This window comes from Pinus tabuliformis, chromosome 1_2, assembly GCF_031772625.1.
Source record: "Pinus tabuliformis cultivar Carrire ecotype Pingquan chromosome 1_2, CPIR1, whole genome shotgun sequence".
Classification (NCBI taxonomy): domain Eukaryota; kingdom Viridiplantae; phylum Streptophyta; class Pinopsida; order Pinales; family Pinaceae; genus Pinus; species Pinus tabuliformis.
The window spans coordinates 832,754,567-832,778,925 of NC_142298.1; the positions used below are offsets into that span (position 1 = coordinate 832,754,567).

Below are 24,359 nucleotides of genomic sequence, written 5' to 3' on the forward strand. Positions count from 1 at the left end.
TACAAGAACGCTGAGAAGATGCAGCAAAACAAATCTTCATGGAGACCAAAATGCAGACTAGAAAACCTCAATTCAACCACGCCTCAGGCAACCAGAATGCTCTAATGACCAATCCGTTGATGCTACAGAGCAATCAAAGCATTCATCAAAAATCAAGCTACACTATTATGAATCCTGCATTTATGCCACAGAGATAAAGCTATTCCAGATTAATATTTAGAAAGATAGGTTTACAAAGTCTAACATTTTTCCAAAATTAGATGCGTGAAGTAAAATCCGATACTTTAGAAAGCTATAGGGCTTGGCCTTGGAACACTACAGAGAAGTAATTAACAAGTTGCTTTCCTAACTAATCCGTAGAGATGTACAAACACAACATGTAGCATAGCCCTAGAATATTAGTTTCCTAATTATGAACCATGCTAAGGACCATGAATAAAGATGTCAAAGATAAGTAAATTTGCAGTCCAGTCGGTAGGCAGCACAATTTTTTGCACATCATTTGCTAGACAAGTCAAAAGTGTATTAAGTTGCCGGCAAGTAAAAGTGCTGCCGGTTCTAAATCTGGGGTTTTGGGTGCAGATATGGAAGGATCGTTAAATTCAATGTTACTGTGCTCACTGACCTAATTCGATTAGACTAGCTTTACCCTTCTTAATCTCAATTACAAATTTACATCCAAAGTTTACTCTGAATTCTGGTTTCAATTCATGTGCACTCACAATACTCAATTTTTCTTAGGCACCCAATTAATTATAAATAATAATAATCTAATTTTAAAATCATATGTAAGCTAAATACCAAATTTATGTACAAAACTTATTTACATGCATTGCTTACATTTTTATATATCACCTAATTTTAAAATTTAAAGTAACACCCAATCTAATTTTAAAATTTAAAGTCACATCCAATCCAATCCAAATGCCAAATTAGTAACCATCCAAATACCAGATTCGTATCAAATTCGTGTATAAGACTCATTTATATGTACTGCTTACATTTTTGCATGTCTTTGAGGTATGGACTTATTATTCAAATAAACCCTTTTGGCTTCTCGTCGAGTATCCAAGATTTGGACTTGATAATCAGATAACCCATTTCGGAAGGGAAAAGCTTTGAATTTTTCACAAACGTGGACTCAACTACTCAGATCATTGAAAACCAGAACAACCAAATTCATACAATTTAGGGCATTACTGAGAAACTTTTGTCTTTTGGCAATTGCTTTTGCATATTATAGTAATAATGGCAGTGAAAGAAGCAATTTTCTTACTATTCAACTATTTGGAAATACTTAAATAATGGTAGCAGCATTGAAGCATCAATGGAGAATTGTACAATGCGGACTATTCGACTTTAAATGCTGCTTATATGGCTCGGCTATTCCTAGTCCACTATCTGTGCAAATGCTCGTGGGATTGGACACAGAAGACAGTAAAGCAATCTTCACTGTAAAGAACTTCGAAATTGATGGAAAGGGTACCTACCAAGCATTAGTAGTGAGACCTTTCTTCCTGGAAATCACCTTGCCATCAACAAGTTGCTCTATTACATACTTCTTACTGCCAGCAAAAGGAAATGGAGATTACAATGAATTTATCAAAATATCGTAATGAAATGAATGCAGGCTGTAAAAACACTTTGAACACCTACAAAATGCTGCCATATAGAGTAAATGGTTGAATTGGGTCTTTCTCAAACCCAAAGGCAATGGCAGTCCCACAACCTAATTGCCATGACAGGGCCACAGCCAAACCCATTCTAACCAATTTGGAATATGAAACTCTTGTTGTGTTTTCCTGTTTGCCAACAACACTGCATCCATGTGCACGTGCAAATGGTATAGATGTGGATTTCTCATTAAACTTAAGAAGAGAGACTCTACAGCACTCCATACATGCACCAGCTGAACAGCTGCTTACTGAAATGCAAATCATCCACCTTATCACCAATGCTTGTGCGATGACACCATTAGTATTTTGTTTTGTCCATCAAAAAGATATTGTGATTATTAGTTATTAAATTTGAGAAGGTAAATATAAAGGGTTTCAGCGTTTGACCTTCTCATTAATTAAAAAGTAAAGGTGGGCACACATGGATCCGAGAACCATCAGCGGATTTTATTCGGCTTTAGGCAGGATAGAGGTGACCGCGCCGAGCTTGACAGAGATAAGGGTGTTTTGAAGGGGAATTTCAGGGAGCAAGGAATTAAGAATTAACGAGTTTCATAACGTAGGTAGATTCAAAGTAATCCTGGATGAAGTGAGTCGAATAAATCCTAAAGTGGTGGGATTGTTAAGTGTAACACGTTTCCGTAAATAACATTTACTGCTAGATTGGTTAAACGTATGTTATTGAAATAAGTAGTATTAATATAACAATGGAATTAAAAATAATTATATACTTTATAATTAAATCAAGGAAGGAAGTTGAGAGACACAAATAAGGGTACTTGGTATCAAAATAGCAAGGAAGGATTTAACATTCTAATAGAAGTTTATGAATGGATAAATTTTTATTTAAAGTAAATTACATTTCATTTTTTATGGAAGCAATTTACATGTATAAGTCATAATAGCAATAAAGTGGTATAATAGATTAAATGGTAAGATTTTTTTTCAGAGGAAAAAACGAGATAGATTATATTAAGGAAATATAATGATCTAAATACAAACAGAATGATGTATGATAACCAGTCCAGCAAAGAGGCTATCTAAATATGATCCATATGAAAAAGAGAGGATGATAAGCATAAGAAGCCGCATATAATGAAAAAGTCCAGATGTAGGCCGGAAGAAGAAACCCTGTGAGCCCAGAACGAATAATTGCTCTCCATGAGATAGATATGACAGATATTGCAGCGAAAAAGCTCTCCATATGGCAGATATGAAGCAAGAGCGCCTGAGCATAATTCAAGGGGGCAGGAGGCCCATTATGGAATTCAAAATAGAGGCCAGAGACCTGTTTGAGTTGTTGAACATACAGTCGTTCCTCCATGTCCATAGGAACCAGCAGGAGATAACAAAAAGGGAGCGCCAGGGGGGACATTGGGAGCTCCACCAAGAGAAAGCTGCCTGTACAGAGGAAAAAGACTGATGAGAGAAACCAAAAATTAAGGAAAGCTCATACCAGATAGACGATGTGGCGGCACACTGGAAGAACATGTGCAGGTTCGATTCAGCTTCTGAGAGGCACATCTGGCACCTGCTCGGCCCATGCCAGCCTTTCCTTTGTAGGACCTCCCACGAGAGATTTTTGTCTGAGAAAAGGAGCCAGGCAAAAAGGATCATCTTTAACGGACAGGTTGCTTTCCAGAGCTTGAGAGGGAAGGAGGGGGACGCCTGTTGGAAGCCCGTTGAGATTGTCGCATAGATTTCTTTTACACTATGGGACGAGGAAGATTTTCCACATGACCAGATCAGTTCGTCCCTGGAGCCCGTAGGAGAGATTCCTTTACCTGAAAAACTATTAACAGCCACTTGCCAAATGGGGCAGAAATGGGGGGGCAGAGAGAGCTCGACATCAACCTTCCAGACCAGGCCCAGGGGGGACCAAGAACTAATAATTTTGTCCCAAGTGCAGAAGCCCCGAGCGAGGAGGAAAGATAGCAAGTCCGAAGGGATCATCAATTCCAGGTTGAGGATTGTTTTGTCAATGCCAATGAAAATGTTGGAGCCTGAGAAGAGCCTCCACCTGTAATTTTCCATGAAGAAGGGGAGGGTCTTTCTAAAACTTCGCCAGATTGCCGAGCCTGTTGAAATGCCCAGCAGGTTCCTTCTGTACCAATATACCAAGGATCGGCCTTTTAGATATTTCTGTTTGATGAAGGAGCTCCACGGGTAAGATTGCAATATATTAAAAATTAAAAAATCTCATAATTCACAGTGAAGTCAAAATAATGATATAAATAAATCATTCACAATCATAAAATAAAAAGAATCATCAAAGATATTAAGTTAAGTTGAAAGGTGTTGTTGGCATAAGGAGAATAACAAGGAATTCAATGCAGTTTGAAATTCCATAGTTCATATATATATAGGAGATTTACAAGGTGTGAAGCAAATGATATGTGGGTATGGTAGTGTAAAAAATTATGCATCTTGGGATAATCATGAAAGGTATTGGGAACTTCATTATTAAGAGTTTGATAACTATGGTTAAAGGAAGCCTAAAAGATAAAAGTACTTCTTCCTATGAAAATATGAACATGCATTAGAGAAATAAGGATGGATCAATGTATATAAGCATAGTTCGATAAATTGTTCTTATGATGTGGTTAGAGGGTATGTAAATAATCTCTTATCTTTTGTTTTTATGATTTTTATTTTATTCATCATAAAAGTGTTTTTCTTCTCTGTGAGAAAAAAAAGGTATGGGCCTAAGCCATATTTTCTCAATATCCAGTGTTGTATAAGACTTACAACAAATAGAGGTTTAAACCATCCACCTAAACCTCATGCATGTAGGCTCGAGACACCTCTTCCCCATGATGCAACTACTTTAACTTCATAAGAATAGGGAGATAGGTATCTATTTTGTATCTCTTAGGAAGTTATTAAGCACTTTGTTTCTTTATGTTTCTTAAGTTTTCCTATTCAAGTGGTCAAGCACTAGCCCTGTTCTTGTTATAACTAGAATGGAAGCATATCAGTGGTCAATTATATATTTAAATAACATGTTAGCCTAATAGTGGGAAGAGATGGGCAATGAGTGGAAACTAGTATATATAAGAGCTCAATAGAGTCATTATTAGACAAAATGATTTAGGTTTATTGTATTTGATATATTGGGAGTTATTATCCTCATGTATAATGAGTTGTTGTGTAGCTTATTGCAATAATACTTTTGCCATATGTGTTCCATGTCATTCTTTGTTGTATTTTGTGTGTATATAGTTTTATCACATAGCCTAATGGGTTATCTTAGGTAATGGTCCCTAATGATGTTGGAATTTGGGTAGTTTATGGCAGCAATGTAATAGCCCCAAGTTAAAAATCCGTGTAATAAAGTTAATAAAGGCAAAAGAATAACCAAGGTCATGGGACATGTATTCCAAGCTGAATGTTGAGAAAAAACATAGTGACAGGGATCACTTGTGATTAATTAGTGGCTATGGAAATTGGCAAAGGCTTTGGAAAGGCGTGAGGCATTTATTAGCATTTTATTTATGAAAATAATGGAAAATAGGAGAAAAGGAAGGTGAAAGGTCACAGGTTGCATGTGAGGAGGAAATTAAAGGAAAATAATGGAAAATGAAGAAAATATAGGCCTCATTAATAAAAGGGATTTTGAGGATCAGTACACAACTTTTGTCAATTTAGTCTTTAGCACTCTCATTCTATTCTCTCTCTCTCTCATACTCTTGGACACTTAGAATTTCTTGGAGCATTCTTGGGGGAGTGTGGCATACTTGGGATTTGGAGCAAGAAGGCAAAGGAAAAGCATGAAAGCGCAAGAGGACAGCGGGATCAAAAACTACAACAAGTTTTGCTTACAGGTACCAAGTTGCATGTGTGATTTCCTTGCTAGTTTTGGCATGCATGGTACATGCATGTGGTTTCTTAGTTTTGATCTGTCATTGGCATGTAGGATTGCCTAGATTGACAGTGGTTTTGCCTAGCCTTGTCATTTTGAGGATAGCCATGGTGTTATGGGTTTTATATTTGTTTTCTGGTTGGCTCTCATCTTCCTTTGGTTGTGGGTTGAGTTATTAGTTCCTAGAGCCTTGGTTGGACAAACGCTCTAGAAGCCCTGTAACAACTTGGGTTGAGTTACTAGTACTGGAAGCCTTGGTTGGAAAAATGCTCTAGAAGCCTTTGTTATACAAACGCTCTGGAGCTCGACGACAGTTATGGGTTGAGTTACTAGTCATGGAAGTTGGGTTGGAACAAACACCCTAGATCCCTGGACAACTTGGATAGAGATTGTTCTAGTGATTGTTAATGATGTCCAACTGTGAGGTGGAATCACTGGTTGAGGTTCAAGGTGGTTTGGCCTCTGGAAGCCCTGGGTTTGGTTTTGATTGGTTATTCCATGAGATCCCACATTCATGCTTGGAATATGGCACGGGGGTGATTGGTTGAAAGAGAGATTTGGTTCAACCCAATCTATGGTCGGGCAATACGTGGAAGTCCCTAACTTGGTTGTATTTGCATATGTTAATAAGAGCTCCTTTCCTCTTATGTTCTGTGGGTAAATGTACTTGTTATTATATGGCTTTGATGGTTGTTCTATTTCGTTATTTATCTGGTTATATGTAGGTTATAAATATGGTTTTATGACCATCTTAAGTTATGGCTCCCATCATGTTTTGGTTAGTAGATGAAATGTTAATGAATGAATGACCTAATATATGATAATGCGGCTAAGGTGAGAGGGCATTAGACCTTCTTAATGATTCTCAGATAAGTATGAGGTCCCTATGTTTAGATGTGTTTTTATGACCTGTACGTTACATGTTCATGATGTTTTTAATGAAATGCATGTCATGGTTGGGATGAGTTAGGCCAGGTACCTGTTCAATTTTTTCTTTAGAGGCATTGTCTTCTTGTTATTTATCATTTCTGAGAAATTTATCAAGTTCTAGGTAGAAGCCTGAGTCCTAGCCCTGAAAAAGTGGATCAGAAATCGGGGTCACTGGCACATAACTGCCTGAAAAATACTACAATTGCATGGGGGCCTTGTTGTGGGAGTGACTGGAGGGTTTCAGTCACATGGAGGGCTTGCCATGGGAGCGACTAGGGGTCTAGTTCAATCAAAAGGCAAGTTAACTTAGGGGTTGAGCACCTGGAGTGGTTAGTTAGCCTTTGGGGTTCCTGTGGCTCCTAAGGAAGGTTAATTTGGTTTTGGTTGTCGATTCCACTTCCTTAACTATACTTGGGGAGTTGAATTATATCATAGTAACTCTTCGTCACATGTTTACCCTAGTGGACAGGTTAGCTTGGGTAAATGTGAGAGGAGGGTGGTTACAAGTAAGTACCTTATCCAAATCCTCTTGGGTTAGATGCATTAGCCTAAAATGAAAATTTTACTAGGGATGCCATCCAAAATGTGGGGAATTATCCCTTGGGTTTCCTCACGAGGTTTTCTTTGGATAAAAAAACGTAGGTTTAATCAGGCTTTATATTGTATTTGGGTTCATAATGTTTGGTACAAGAGCAAAAAATTCTTGGTTGCACACCTTAAAGGAGTACATCCTACTTTCAGCTACATGACTTTTGATGGGTGACACCATATTAAGAGAGTTAAGATTGTTGAAAAAAATAGAGAGACGGGAATGCAAATTTCCATAACTCATAATGATTGAGTTTTCTAGATATTAATGAGCTAATATTTGAATTTTCCAATGTTTTTAGTGGACACTTCACTCATCATCAAGGAAGAACTAAAATTATCAACAAAAAAAATAATATATTTGTACTATGTGGGAGAAAATTACATAGAACATGGTGAGGATAAACATTAGGAAGAATATGGAAATTCAAAGATTAAATGTATCAATAACTATTCCTAGCTAGAATTTTAGTAATGGATGTGTAGAAATCTCAAAGTTTCACATTGTACAAGTTGGGGCTTATAGTTCATACTCAAACTTCACTTAAACTAGCAAGTTTACTAAATCGCGTATTGTGGGAGCTTACAATGTCCATTGAAACAAGATTGGATCCATTTGGTGTAAGACTTAAAAAGTTATTACAAATCCAAATTTCAGATCTATTTGTGAAAAATGATGGATATACTATATGTACAAGCTCTCTCTTTAGAGAAGGGCTTATTAACCCCTAGATTTCCCTCCTACAAATATTGACCTTGGACTGCAAATTTCTAGGAAGCCTCTAAGAAGTAGTCAAGAAGTAAAGATTACCAGCAAATATTGTCTTATTATAGGGTTGGTGAGTATAAGGGGGGTGTCCTTGAATATGATTAGATTTGTCATTGAATCTCTTATACTTTAGATACTACACTAAAGCTTAGAGAAATAACGATATTCATTGATAAGTTTGAATGTTTGGTTACATAGATATGGTTGATTATTCACTAATAAGTATGGATCAAAGGTTGCTAATATTGTAAGTTATCGAGAGGGGAGGTGGAGCTACTTCCTTGCAATTATTTAGGGCATAAGAAACATCTACTAGATAATCAAATATCAAAAGGAACCCATTAAATACATCCCAAACTTTAGAATGCAAATTTTATATGAAAAGAAATCACATATAGACATAATTATCATCAACAATCACATGAAAACCAAGACATAAGTAACTAAATAAATTAGAAACTATGTTAAACACAATGTATGTGAAATAATGAAGTTTGAACACAGAGTTCCCAATTTCCATCAAGTACAAAGGATTTCGTATGATTATAGAAAACAACTTGTTTTCTATCAACATCTACTTCTTGGATATATAAATATACTAGAAAAAGACAAAAAAATATTGAGTATTTGATTATAGTCAATGTAGATTTACAACCTCCATATGAGTAATAATCGGGGCACAAAAACAATAAAATTGTACCAATGCCAAGAATTTTGATATTTTTTTCATGTTGAATTACTTCCCTTAAATAAACTCTAATACATGTCCCCAAGTCACTAAAACGAGGAGGTGATATTGATCACCATCCCCCAATTGTTATAATAAAAAAAACTCCTTTGAATGATACCCATAATCTACTTATTTCCTTAGTAAAGAAAGTGGTGACTCAAAGTATTCTACTTCTAAGGAAATTAACAATCACCTAGCATTGAAGGCCAACCGCAAACTAGTAGGAATTATGGCAACTATCATCCAATGTCCCATCATTTCTCATGCCTTCTAAAATTCCATTGTGGTAATGTTTCTTCTTGGTGATCTTAATACAACATGTTGACTTGTCATTTGGCTTATGTGTTTCCTTGATGGAGCTCAATCAGTCATCCTATGACCTCAATATCCACTTAATATGCCAACTGAGACTGATTCCTTATTATCATTTTCCTCCTAAGGTTTTAGATTTTATGCCTCATTCTTCAATTTTATAGTTGAATTTTCCTAACCTTCCTTTGTTCTTTCACTGGGCCTTGTTCTATCACTAGATATTTCTTACCAACATTTTCAATTGATTGCTTTTTGCTTTATTTCCCTTTTGAATTCTCTGTTGAGAATGCAACAAGATGATGGAGCTTAGTGAAAAGAAGTCGCCTTCACTAAATGGGCCCGCAGGCTATTTTTGGCGCAAAGTATATTTTTAGACTATGTCTATTTTTAGACATATGGATCATGGTCTATGAGTTGTAGGATGCTATTTGTGGATGATTGGTCATGTTGGTAAAAATAGATGGACTTCTATTTTTAGACATATGGGCGGATTCTATTTTTAGACTGCCAGGCTAAAAATAGAACAGTCGAATATTATTAGCTCATAATAATATTTGGACTATAAACATTATCTTATCCTCTTGGAGCACTTCAGTTTGAGCTACAGATGTGGCACATGCAGCTGTCAGAAGGAAATATGCTTTTCTTGTGGGTCAGTTGAGCTATTGCATGATGGACTTCAGTTAGAACTCATGTGGTTGAGTTTGGTGGAGTTGATTGAGGAGTTGATCGAGTTGTGTTCAGTTTGACTTGGTTGAAATAGTTGTATTTAGTTTAACTGTGAATACACTAGTGATGAGTGATGTGAATTAATTGTTAATTAATTCACTAATTATTAACTCATAAAGCAACTAAAGAATACATCAGTTAACTCAGTGCATGGACAGTTCAGTGGAGACAGGTGTTAGAGGTTGAGATTGCTATCAGTTGTGACTATAGTTGTGCATGAGATTTTGCACATGCATGGATTGAGTATTTCCAATGAGGATTGTGTGGTTCAACCAAGGGAAATACGAGTTTGCTTCAGCCATTAATCATTATTCTCATGCAGGATTGCGCAATGGAGGCAGGCAAGCAAGTGGAGGAGATTTGAACCTGTGATTGTTTCAGATCTGAGCTAGTTTGTGTGTAACAGGTGGAGATAGTACTGAGTACTTGTGAGGAGTATTGTACTATGTATTGTTACATGTTCTCAATCATTATAATATACAGATAGTGTGGGATTTTCATCTGTATGCTTTCCCCGGATTACATACTGTGTTAATGTGCGCATGCGATTGATGTTTCATTGTTTTTTAATGCTGCGAAATTGATGATCAACGTAGAGGAGGTTATGTATTATGCATGTATTCCGCAATAGTGTATAATCGGGATAATCTCTGTGAATAATTGTCATATTATTCAAAATTTCTACATGGTATCAGAGTTGTTGATCATCAGATCTATTATTCAGAAAGTGGTTACATTTTATTTCTTCAGGCAGAGTCTGTAATCGGGCCAGGTAGCCTCTAGATTCATCCTTCCTTTGGAAGGTGAGATGTCCGGTAACAGCCCATACAGTCAATCTCTATATGATAAATACTTTGTTCTCACGAATTTTATATCATAAGAGGTTGAGTTTTGAGCTAGTGGAATTCGAATTTGCAACAGTGTGTTCTTGGTGTCAAAGTTGAAATGTCTTTCAACGGATTGCGATTGGAGTATGCTCTTGAGGGCAGCTTGAATTATATTGCATGGAAAGATAGGATGGAGGTGGTGTGGGATGATAATGGGCTGAAGGAGTTCATAGAGGTTGAGGTCCCAAAGCCTACTGATACTACTCAAGTTGATGCTTGGCAAAAGAAGACAGCAAAGTGTTGAAGGATTCTGTTGGAGGGCGTGAAGGATCACATTGTGTCCAACCTGCATGGAAATACTTGATGTGGAAAGCGTTGAAAAATCTATTCCAAAGAAAGAGCGACCAGAGTTGGCGCTCAAGGATAAACTCAGAAACATTAAGTGTGAGAAAGGAGACAGTATGCCCAAGTATCTCACGAAGTTCACTCAGTGCAAGGATGAGCTGGGCAGTGTAAGGGTGACTGTCGATGATGAGGACTTGGTGAGATTGGCTCTCCTTGGTCTTCCAAAGAGTTGGCATTCCTATCAGGACTCTGTCAATGGTCAGGAGAAATTGCCAGGATGGGAAAGACTTTGGTCAAATCTTGTGCAGGAGAAGATCAGGCGGAATACAAGGGACGGATCTTCATCAAAGGCAACTGATGAATAAAATTGCGCTTTGGTTGCCAAAGCAAAGAAGGGGAAGAACAAGAAAGCTTCTCATTCCGGTGCGAAAGGCAAGAAGCAGGACATGTCCAAGGTGAAGTGCTTTCACTGTCACCAGCATGGACACTATGCCACAAATTGTCCGCAGAAGAAGAAAAATAAGCAAGTTGCTGGATCTGCAGCAGGAGAGGCCTTAGCCTTGCAGTTTGAGCTTGATTTTTCATTGATCGCATGCTTGGTATCAAGTGTGATGGGATCGGTATGGTTCTTGGACAATGGTGCGTCTTTTCACATGACAGGAGATCGAGATTTGTTTTCTGATCTGGAGGAGAAAGATCTTGCAGTGCACATTGAGATGGGCGATGATGGTAGATACAGTGCGATCGGTATCGGTACCATTTCCTTTGAGAGGGAGTCTGGTAAATCCTTCGTATTGAAGGAAGTGATGCATGTTCCAGGATTGAAGAAGAATCTTATCTCTGTGGCGATGTTAGAAGACAAGGGATATGATGTTGTTTTCAGCGAGGGAAAGGCTTTCCTGTGCAGTAAGACAACTGGAGAAACCCAGAAGATAGGGGTTCGAGTTAGGAACCTTTATCAATTGCATGTAGATGGTTGCGCAGTAATGGCATGCAAGGCAGAAGGATTGGTGAGCCGAGATGATGGCGAGCTGTGGCACAGGAGATTGGGTCACCTTCACCATGGAGCCTTGAAGATACTGCAGTAGATTACTACTGGGCTTCCTAAAGGCACTCTTGTGCAGTCAGATCAGTGCAAGGGGTGTATTTTGGGAAAATTTATGAAAGCCACTTTTCACGAGAAGGATAGTCCCGCCACGACGATCCTTGAGAGAATCCACACAAACGTGTGTGGACCTTTCTCAGTAGATTCGACAACAAAGCACGGGTACTATGTGATCTTTGTTGATGATTTCTCTCAAAAGTGTTGGATCTTCTTCATGCAGAAGAAGAGCGAGACATACTCAAAGTTCTGTGAATTCAAAGCACTGGTCGAGAAGGAGTCGGGGAAGAAGGTGAAGGCTCTTAGGAGCGCCAATGGTGGTGAATACATCTCTGGCGAGTTCAAGGACTTCTGCAGCGCAGAAGGGATTCGAAGAGAGCTCATAGCTCCCCATAACCCACAACAAAACGGGGTTGCTGAGCGAAAGAACAGAACGATCGTGGGTGTTGCACGGGCGATGTTGCATGATCAGGGCCTACCCCTTCACTTGTGGGCAGAAGCATGCAATATTGCAGTATATGTGCAGAACCGTTGTCCTCACAGGATACTTGGCATGAGTACACCCGAGGAGGCTTATTTTGGTAAGAGGCCTGATATTTCTCATTTGAGGATTTTTGGTTCTAACGTTTACATGCATGTGACGAAGGATGCCAGGAAGAAGCTGGAGCCGACCGTAGAGGTTGGGATATTTGTGGGGTACACTGATACACCCCATAACTATCATGTGTATTTGCCAGACAGTCGCAAGACTGTTGTGCGACGGGATATAAAATTTCAGGAGGAGAAAGCCATGAAGTGTTCGCTTGAGAGGGAGCCACACTTGCATGAAGATGAGGAGCTATTAGTTCCCAAGGATGAGCTTTAGGATGTGGATCAGCCACAGGACGATGTTCATGGAGTGGAAGAGACCACTCATGCAGCGCCAACCATCAGAGGGCGAAAGCGCATTACAAAAGCTGAGCGACTGGCTCAAGATGCAGAGAAGGTTGTAGGGCCACCTACAGCTCAACGTAGACAGAGACAGTCACCAGATCGGTACACTGGATACATGGCTCTAGTGAGCAAATGTGTCGTGACTAAGCCATCCTCTTTCGAGGAAGCTGTGGAGGATCCCGAATGGGTAGATGCCATGGTGGAAGAGTATGATTCAATTGCCAGAAACAGTGCATGGGAGATTGTCCCAAGACCGGAGGGGAAATCAGTGGTGGGTTCGAGATGGATCTACAAAGTGAAGTAGGTAGCTGACGGGAGTGTGGAGAAGTACAAGGCAAGATTTGTTGCTTGAGGCTTCTCACATATAGAGGGGATCGATTATGAGGAGACCTTTGCACATGTCGCAAGGTATTCTTCCATACGGACGATTCTTGCTCTCTTAGTGCAGATGGGGTGGCACATTCATCAGATGGATGTGAAGACTACGTTCCTCAACGGAGTCATTGAGGAGGAGGTGTACATAGAGCAGCCCGAAGGTTTCTAGATCTTCAGTAGCGAGTCGCATGTGTGCATGCTCAAGAGAGCATTGTATGGGTTGAAACAAGCACCACGTGCTTGGTACACACTGATAGACAATTATTTCACGGGACTTGGATTCTCCAAGAGTGAGGCGGATCCTAACCTATACCAGATTGTGGTGGAGGGTAAGTTGCTTATCATTGTACTTTATGTAGATGATTTGATTCTAACAGGTGATGAGTTTTTGATACTTTCATGCAAGGATGATCTTGCTAAGGAGTTTGAGATGAAGGACTTGGGCCTCCTTCATTATTTCCTGGGATTGGAAATTTGGCAGCGCAGTGATGGACTATTTGTTTCTCAGGGTAAGTATGCTCGGGAGATACTGGAGAAGTTCAACATGCATGGCTGCAAGCCTATTGATACTCCTCTTCCTGGAGGTTGGAGGAAGGAGGATGCTACTTCATCGGAGGTAGTGGATGCCATTGTTTATCGACAGTTGGTGGGGTCGCTTATGTATCTGGTCAATACACGACCCGATATATGCTATGTTGTTAACCATCTTTCACAAGCTATGGTTAAGCCAACCAAGCTCTTCTGGAAGGTAGGCAAGCATGTATTGCATTATCTCAGAGGCACATTGGGATATGGATTGTGGTACAGACATGAGGATGAGGTGAAGCTATGTGGCTTCACGGATGTGTAGGTTTTAACCCTGTACAGAAATTACTTGCATACGAATTCTTAAACAAAGAAAATAAACAATGCGAGAGCATAACCCATAAAACACATATGCACAGATATTTTTCGTTGGATCCCAAAACCGGGACTACCAGCTTGATTTTTCATTATGTTCCTTTCAATGTTACAATACATATTTATACATGCCGAAGCATCCAATACCATGGACCGAAAACCATCGCGTCCAAAAAACATGTGCGAAAATCATGCACAAAACCATAGGTGGGTCCGCCCAACCTAACATATGGTCCAAAACCAAAATTTTTCTGGGCGCTGCCCCGGACCCCATAAAGTGGGGTTACGGGTGCCCTTCAAACCCCCTATTAACTACGTGGAAAGACTATAACACAACCCAACAATCTCCCACTTGTTGTTTTCTTTCCACAGGGGGCGATAGGAGAGCTTAGTCATTTTTTCAGCCCTGAGATTCCCATTGCTTCTCTACACCAAGAGAACTTCTCAGAGCTCATAGATTTTGTCAATGCATCTGCAGTATTCTTCAAAGTGTCCACCTTTACCAGCAACACCTTTCTGTCTTCTATCATATCCCTCACAAAGTGATACTGACCATCAATGTGCTTTGTTTTTGAATGATAAGCAGGGTTCTTTGCCAAGAAAATTGCACTTTGGCTGTCACAGTCTATTCTTATAGCTCCCTGTACTAACCCCATACTTGAACACAATCTCTGCAACCAAACTGCTTCCTTGCTTGCATGAGTGGCTTCCATGTATTCTACCTCTGTAGTTGATAGTGCCACTACAGATTGTTTCTTACTCATCCAACTGACTGCACCTCCAAATAGGTTAAACATATACCCACTTGTAGATCTTCTCTGATCCAGATCTCCAGCCCAGTCTGCATCAACAAAGCCATGAATATCCAACACTCTGTCCAATCCTGGTCTTCCTTGGTAGCACAAACCATAATCACTAGTGCCACGCAAATACCTGAAAACCCGCTTCACTGCTGTCCAGTGCTCCTTCCCAGGTTTTGACATAAACCTGCTCAACACTCCCACTGCATGTGCAATGTCTGGTCTAGTACAAACCATTGCATACATCAGGCTACCCACTGCACTTGCATATGGAACACGGGACATGTCCTCTTCCTCTTCTTGTGTCTTGGGACACTGTTCAGCAGATAACCTCACACCTACAGGAATAGGAACCTTCACCGGTTTACTATCCTGCATATTAAACCTCTGGAGTATTGTCTCGACATACTTCCTCTGGTTTAACCAGAGCTTCCTCTTTGACCGATCTCTTTTAATTTCCATGCCCAAAATATAGTTTGTGGCACCAAGATCTTTCATGTCGAATTTGGAGGACAATTGGGTCTTCAAATCCTGGATAATTTCTTTGTCATTTCCAACCAGCAACATATCATCCACATACAAGACCAGATAAATAATACGGTCACCAATTAATTTAAAATACACACAATGATCTGCTTTGCTTCTGGTGAAGCCAAGTCCCTGTATAAATGTATCAAATTTCTGATACCACATCCTTGGTGACTATTTTAACCCATACAGAGACTTCTTTAACTTGCATACCAGTTCTTTCTTACCCTTCACCGCAAAGCCTTTAGGTTGCTTCATGTAGATTTCCTCTTCCAAATCCCCGTGAAGAAATGTTGTCTTCACATCCATCTGTTCTACCTCAAAATCAAAAGCAGCAACAATAGATAAAAGTAATCTAATAGAAGTTACCTTGGAAACAGGAGAAAAAATATCACCAAAATCAATTCCCGACACCTGGGAATAACCTTTTGCTACCAACCGAGCTTTGTATTTCTCCACCTTTCCTTCTGCATTTGTCTTCTTCTTGAACACCCATTTGCTGCCAATGGGTTTCCTTCCAGCCGGCAACTCCACCAGATCCCAAGCCTCATTTTTGTGCAAAGATGCCATTTCATCGACCATGGCCTCTTTCCAGAGTTTTCCATCCTCTGAATCCACTGCTTCCTTCACAGTTCTGGGATCATTATCAGTAACAGACAAAGCAAAATTTGAACTGAAAGCAGATGGACTATACCTTTCTGGCTGCCTTCTTTCTCGAACTGATCTTCTCACAGCCGGAGTTTGTGGCTCTTCATCTTCTGATTCCTCCTCTGCTGTAGAGTCTGATTCTTCCTCCTTTGGCTCAAACTCTATCTTCTCAGGTTTCTTTGGTTGGACTTCATGTTGAATAACATATTTTACCTCTCTGAACAACACATCTAGGCTGTACACAACCTTCCATGTGACTGGGTTCCAAAGCTTATAACCCTTTAAACCATCCTTATACCCAATAAAGATGCACTTTTCAGATTTACTATCCAACTTGGTTCGCTTCTCCTTTGGAACATGTACATATGCATCACATCCAAATACCCTTAGATGTGAAAGAGAGGGTTTCTTACCAGTCCATACTTCTTGTGGAGTCTTATCCTCCAACGCTGATGAAGGTGATCTGTTGATCAGGTAACATGCAGTATCCACCGCCTCTGCCCAGAATTCCTGTCCTAACCCGGCACCACTGAGCATGCTTCTTGCCCTTTCCATCAACGTCTTGTTCATTCTTTCTACGAATCCATTTTGCTGAGGTGTATATGGAGTAGTCTTCTGCCGTGCTATACCACACTTCTTACAAAATTCTTCAAATTCCTTGCTGCAAAATTCTCCACCATTATCTGTCCTCAGCACCTTTATCTTCTTCTCTGTCTGATTTTCCACCAGAGCCTTAAATTCTTTAAACCTGTCAAAGACTTCAGATTTCTTCTTAAGAAAATATATCCATGTATTCCTTGAGAAGTCATCTATAAATGATACATAATACACAGACTTACCCAGTGATAGAACCTTCACAGGTCCAAACACATCACTGTGCACAAGCTCTAATATCTGTTTCATCCTCTTACCACCAGAGGGGAAACTCACCTAATTCTGCTTCCCATATACACAATTTTCACAAAAATCAAAATCCAGAGAGCTATTATTCATACCTTCTACCATACCTTTACCATGAAGTATTCGAAGACCCTTCTCTCCAATATGTCCAAGCCTTTGATGCCACAACATGGTCTTCTCTCCAGAGACCACTAGATTCTCTACTCCATTTTCAGGAACCATAGAACTATTGCACCCATCAACAACAGTGCTACCTTGCAGCTTGTACAGAGTTCCAATCCGAACTCCCCGCATTAATATCAGTGCTCCTTGAACCATCTTGCAGGTATCTTTCTCGAACACCTCCTTTACACCTGCATCATCCAACTTGCTTACATAAATCATATTTCTGGCCAATGCAGGAATATGTAGAACACCCGGAAGTGTTCTAACCCTTCCACCTTGCAACTTCAACTTTAATTTTCCTCGACCAATGATTCTAGCCTTCCTATCGTCTCCTAAGAAGACATCACCACCATCGTATTTCTCATACTCGCAGAACCACTCTCTATGGTGAGTGAAGTGAAAGGATGCACCTGAGTCAATCAACCATGCCTCATGATATACATGTGTACTTGAAGAAGCCAAGTACACATCCCCACCTTCATCTGAGGTGGTTTTCGCCTCTGCAGAAGGAGCATCATCAGATCCCTTTCCTTTATCAGGAGCTTTAGATTTACAATCCCTTCTGAAGTGCCCTTCCTTTCCGCATTTCCAGCACACCACCTTTGTAGGTTTTCCTGGAGATTTAGATCTCCCTATAGATTTAGATCTCCCACTCAATGACTTATTTTTGTTTCTATTCTGGGACCGTCCTCGTACAGACAAGGCATCACCATTCTGGTTGTCCATATTTTTCCATCTCATCTCCTCCGTCAGCAAGGCTGAGACTATTTCATCAAACTGCAAAGCAGTTGCATTGCTACCTATTGCAATAACCAGACTATCCCACGAATCTGGTAGAGAACACAACAGATTGATGCACTTATCTTCATCTGAAATTTTAATATCAACAGATAATAACTGACTTACCACAGTATTAAACGCATTCAGATGCTCTGTCACCGAGTCTCCATCTTTCATCCTCAGGTTATACAACTTTTTCTGCAGGAACAGTTTATTCACCAGAGACTTAGATTGGTACAAAGTCCCTAACTTGACCCACAAAGCCTTTGCCGTAGCTTCCCCTGATACATTCAGAAATACTGAATCCAAGACACACAATCGTATTGTGCTCTTTTCCTTCCGATGCAACTTCTTCCATTCTTCATCGGTCACTCCCGATGGTTTAGTACTCGGATCTACCGCGATCCACTGATCTTTATCCACCAACAAATCCTCCATCTTGAGTTTCCACAACTCAAAATTCTGACCATTGAACTTCTCAATCTCTATCTTTCCACTGCTCGCCATCTTCTTTCACCACCAGAATCGATCTCGCAGATCTCCCACTGAACAGGGCCTACCACAGGCCCGAGCGAAACCCTTCAGCAACAAAGGCGTCCCCTTGAAGCCAAAACAGCTTTGATACCAAATGTAGGTTTTAACCCTGTACAGAAATTACCTGCATACGAATTCTTAAACAAAGAAAATAAACAATGCGAGAGCATAACCCATAAAACACATATGCACAGATATTTTTCCCTGGATCCCGAAACCGGGACTACCAGCTTGATTTTTCATTATGTTCCTTTCAATGTTACAATACATATTTATACATGCCGAAGCATCCAATACCATGGAACGAAAACCATCGCGTCCAAAAAACATGTGCGAAAATCATGCACAAAACCATAGGTGGGTCCGCCCAACCTAACATATGGTCCAAAACCAAAATTTTTCGGGGCGCTGCCCCGGACCCCATAAAGTGGGGTTACGGGTGCCCTTCAAACCCCCTATTAAATACGTGGAAAGAATATAACACAACCCAACAAGATGCAGATTGGGCATGGAGCCCAACGGACAGAAAGAGCACATCTGGAGGGATTTTCAGTATTGGGTCGACAGCAGTTTCTTGGTACAGCAGGAAGCAGAGATCCGTGGCACTCAGTTTAGCAGAGGCCGAGTATATGGCAGCAAGTTTGGCTGCATGCGAGGCTATATGGATGAGGAAGATCCTGGTCGGGTTGTTCGGTTCATACTTGGAGCCTACAGTGATTTATTGTGATAACCAGAGTTGCATTAAACTCTCGGCTAATCTAGTATTTCATGATAGATCTAAGCACATTGACATCAGGTACCATCATATCAGAGATTGTGTGCAGTGGAGAATCATGTTACTTTCATACATTCCAACGGAGGATCAGGATGCTGATATCTTGATGAAGGCGCTCACCAGGAGCAAATTTGAATACCACCGAGGTAGGATAGGGGTTGTTGATAATCCATATCTTGTTGAGAGGGGTTGTTGAAAATGCAACAAGATGATGGAGCTTAGTGAAAAGAAGTCGCCTCCACTAAGTGGGCCCGCAGGCTATTTTTGTCGCAAAGTTTATTTTTAGACTATGTCTATTTTTAGACATATGGATCATGGTCTATGAGTTGCAGGATGCTATTTGTGGATGATTGGTCATGTTGGTAAAAATAGATGGACTTCTATTTTTAGACATATGGGCGGATTCTATTTTTAGACTGCCAGGCTAAAAATAGAACAGTCGAATATTATTAGCTCATAATAATATTTGGACTATAAACATTATCTTATCCTCTTGGAGCACTTCAGTTTGAGATACAGATGTGGCACATGCAGCTGTCAGAAGGAAATGCACTTTTCTTGTGGGTCAGTTGAGCTATTGCATGATGGACTTCAGTTAGAACTCATGTGGTTGAGTTTGGTGGAGTTGATTGAGGAGTTGATGGAGTTGTGTTCAGTTTGACTTGGTTGAACTAGTTGTATTTAGTTTAACTGCGAATACACTAGTGATGAGTGATGTGAATTAATTGTTAATTAATTCACTAATTATTAACTCATAAAGCAACTAAAGAATACATTAGTTAACTCAGTGCATGGACAATTCAGTGGAGACAGGTGTTAGAGGTTGAGATTGCTATCAGTTGTGACTATAGTTGTGCATGAGATTTTGCACATGCATGGATTGAGTATTGCCAATGACGATTGTGTGGTTCAGCCAAGGGAAATACGTGTTTGATTCAGCCATTCATCATTATTATCATGCAGGATTGCGTAGTGGAGGCAGGCAAGCAAGTGGAGGAGCTTTGAACTTGTGATTGTTTCAGACCTGAGCTAGTTTGTGTGTAACAGGTGGAGATAGTACTGAGTACTTGTGAGGAGTATTGTACCATGTATTGTTACATGTTCTCAATCATTATAATATACAGATAGTGTGGGGTTTTCAGCTGTATGCTTTCCCCGGATTACATACTGTGTTAATGTGTGCATGCGATTGATGTTTCATTGTTTTTTAATGCTGCTAAATTGATGATCAACATAGAGGAGGTTATGTATTATGCATGTATTCCGCAATAGTGTATAATCGGGATAATCTCTGTGAATAAGTGTCATATTATTCAAAATTTCTACATTCTCCTCTCTTCTTATTGTCTTCCCTTTTTTCTTCTCGATGCTTTACATAACTTCCCCCATATTACTCACCAAGGATTTCATAGTTCTTCTTGTGCTCAATTTCTCATCTAGCATTTTCTTGTTCTTCCTTTCCTCATCTTCTCCTTATGTTGAGGTTTTCACCATTATGGTTTTGTTGATCACTAAGAAGCCTTCCCATTTTCCCAATGTAGTGTTTCTAATGGTTCTTCCTATGTGATCTTTTGGTCAAGGTTTCCTATGATATATAAATTACAGAGAAGAATTTTTGTTTTAAGATGGAGGTCATACAAGAATTAAGAGAAGATAATGCCCCCTTGGCTCAAGGTCATCATAATTATTGAGGAGTCTACAATAATGATAATATCCCTTCATTCTACCTCCTTTAACAATTTGACACTTTGATAGGTTGTTGTAGTTGCTACAAAGAAACCCAAAATTTTGGAGATTCCCCCCTCTTAACTTCCTATCACCCCTTGTCTATGGTCTCCTAGGGTTTCATCCCTCCTCTGACCTAGCTAGTGTTTCCCCGGGATCTAGCAAGCCTAGCCTCAACGATTCATCTCTTGTATTTTTTGGAACTAAGGTTGTAATCACACTTTTAGTGTTAAGTCTTGCTAACCATTAAAAATGTTATTTGCAACCTGCCTTGAATCCTTATGCCCCAGGTCACAGATCAAATCCTGAAAACATAGTAATTACTCATTGTGATTTGTGACCTCCTCTAGTGATCTCTCCCATGAAATCACAAGTCGCGTTGTGAGTTGACAATGGCTCCATATTGTGATTTAGAAATGCAATCTGCGACCCCGTTGAGCCCATCATATGCGAAATTTCTAACGTGCAAGCCCTAGGTGCGACCTGGTCACATGTGCCTCCTTTTTTATAAAACGAAACCCGCTCTCTCATACCATTTCACGCTGTCTCCAATGATTGAGTGCACAACCTCTCCTTTGGCCAGATTATGAATGTGCGACCTATGGTAAGTAACAAATCCTTATTCACAAGCATTACTTCTCGTTTCTTTTGACAAGCATTCAATTGTTTCTTTACCCTCCTTATGTGCTTACAAATCTAAATTTAAGCTCTCCTCTCCTCTTACTTCTACACTCAACCACTAGATTCTTTCTCTCGATTTGTCTCTCAAACCCAATATTTAATGGTATCGAACCCTAGTTTGTCATTCCTATGCCAAAGGATTTTGTCATAGGCATGCACTCAAACTCTTTAATTTGTTTATGACTACCATGTCACACCACACAAATCGAGTCATTAACTGGAACCCCAACTTAATTATGTGTTTTCATGGCTAAGATTGTATGATTTTTTTGTTTGAAAATCATGTTCATCCATATGGAGTGCGTCACGCTTGATTTGGGCTTTTATTCTATGATATATCATTTGATGCCATTGTGGGGATCTTGTATTAAAACTATACGAATCCATTTGAAATGATTTGTATGTGCTAAGTGACATAGTTCCTTTGGTCATATATTCATACCCTTGTGCTTCCCTTGCAACCTCATAATAAACAAATCCACTGCCATCACACTCATATTACACATCAATTTGTAGTCTCGAATCACGACATATGATATAGACTTGAATTGTGACTAGTTTGAGGTTGCAGGTCGCATTCACATCCTCTAACAATTAATGTCTTAAGATGTGATTTTAACTAAAAAAATGAAGTGTGACCTAATCTGTTGATGAGAATTGTGATTAGGCTATTCTACCATCACACGAGGTCACAATTTGCAACGTCAATCTTAAGTCACACTATGATAATGAAATGTGACTTGCTCTATCTCTTGAAGATGTGACTTGCTCTACTGAATTGAAATGTGGCCTGCTCTATAAATAATAATTGTGACATGATTTATAAGTTGAACTTGCAACTTATGCAAAATCTTTCTCCCTGCCAAGATTGATCACCTAAACCCTAACATCCTGAAACTTCACCTTGGCATTCATATTTTCTCGTGATATTAGTGACTATCATTACTTTGAACTAACATTTATGTCTTTGATAAATATCTTTGAAACATCATGTACCATTGACATAGACTTCCCAAGCATCTCATCTTCTTTCGGAGAGATGGTGTCACCCTTAATCAAGGGATCTAGTAGAAGCTCTACCAAGATTGAAAGAAATATAGAAGGGGTCATGGATAACCCTCCGAAGTTGTCTACCTATGGTGATATTTCTTGTCAAATTGACAAGGCAATTGAACTCTCACAAGGAGAAATTTACTCAGAGTTAAAAATGAAAGAGATCCCACAAGATGAGGAGGATCGTCAAGTATATATTAATGTGATGAAGTCCTAGATACACAAAGTGGCAGTGCACCCACCAGTCTTCCCATCCGCAGAAACAACAGAATGGATCCTTCAACACACCCATGAAGCGTTGTGGGCAATTAAGGGTCATGATGGAGAAATTATGACATCCTTCACTACAACAAACATTACAAGCTATTATAAGTTTCCCCAACATCAAGAAGATTTCAATACCATATGGTTATCCGAATTCATTGATTCCACCAAGGATATATTGAAATCATGGTGGCAAGAGCCAAATAAATTCAAGTTCAAAGTGAATGGAATCTATAAGACAAAGTCTCTCAAGAAGGTTTACCAAATGATGGTTACCATGATGAATAAAGTTTATGGGTGATCTGAAAATTGGAGGATAACTTCTCCTTCCTAAAAAGTGATCATTTTGTGATGCTTTGCAAGGAAAAATGGGTCGTATGACAAAACATGTTTTCAAAGGTCTCTTCAAGGATTATGAGTTAGTTTTTCATGTAAACTTAAAACATAAGAAACATCTCATCATTTAACTCATACAAGAATTCATGAAGAGAAACAACAAAGAATTTGGTGACAGAGTTCACCCCTCCTAGGCTACATCTCCAAGTCTACCAACATAGCTAGACCACTCCATATATTCAGTGAAAATGAGTATATAAAGTTTGCTAATAAAACAAGTGGCTAGTTCCCCCTTCAAGGAAACATTCTCCTGTAAATAACTCTCACTATAAACAACATGACAACCTATATTAAGTCATGAAACCATAAACATTAAAAGGTGTCTCCTACAAACACCCAGTACTCCATCCGAAGATGAGCATACATGAGCATACAAGTACTTCTATTCCACATTGAGGTATAAAAAGAAAGCTTTCTTCAACAAGACAAAATGAGTTTCACCCTACAAGTCACAGTTGTTGTAGAAAACTTCTGAAGGTAAGAAACCCCTTACAAGGCCTTCTCCATGCTCAAACACCTTCAAGAACTTCTCTAAAACATTGATTGATCCATACACCCATGGACTTAAACCTACAAAAAAAATATCTTCATATGTGCTCCAATTAGAAAATAAAGGTCACCATTGGATCCATAATGTCCAAAAACCTCTATCTGGACTCTTCTTGAGCCCCAAAAGGCTAAAAACTCACCAATTTATGGCTCTAACAAGCTTTTCCCTTAGTTCCTCTGTTATTCGTCCTACAAAATGGTTTAACAGTCTAAGAACATTACAATTTCGCCATGTTTTTTGCTGTGGAGGCAAAAATTTCACTCGCTAAAGGTGCAAAATTTTGAACCTTTAAAACGCCCAATAACTCTCGTGAGTGGAAAATTATGGCCACATGGGCCATCTGGCTCGGGGTCAGAGCTAACTCCCTGCCCCCATTGACGTAGCCCCTAAAATTTTGGGCCCGTGGTTCTGTTTGTACCCATGGGGCCGAGGTTCAGACCAACGGACCTCCCTTACCATTGAAGCCCACTCTGCCATGGTGC

At 39.5% G+C, this 24,359-nt stretch overlaps 1 protein-coding gene across 3 annotated transcripts in view; it reads right to left on the reverse strand.

The window, feature by feature from the left end:
- LOC149208503 (uncharacterized) overlaps nucleotides 1-2,214 on the reverse strand; it is a 62,606-nt gene extending 60,392 nt beyond the window's left edge. Inside the window, exons 1-3 of one of the 3 annotated variants that reach the window (XM_089394087.1) lie at nucleotides 2,064-2,214; nucleotides 1,657-1,924; nucleotides 1,491-1,565 (exon numbers count right to left, since the gene is read on the reverse strand). In XM_089394087.1, coding sequence (XP_089250213.1) covers nucleotides 1,491-1,565; nucleotides 1,657-1,898 — 317 coding nt within the window. In that variant the 5' untranslated portion in view covers nucleotides 1,899-1,924; nucleotides 2,064-2,214. Of the gene's footprint in view, nucleotides 1-1,490; nucleotides 1,566-1,656; nucleotides 2,037-2,063 lie in introns of those variants that run through there. The other 2 variants (XM_089394086.1, XM_089394084.1) reach the window with 2 other exon arrangements.
- Nucleotides 2,215-24,359: the final 22,145 nt, after the last annotated feature.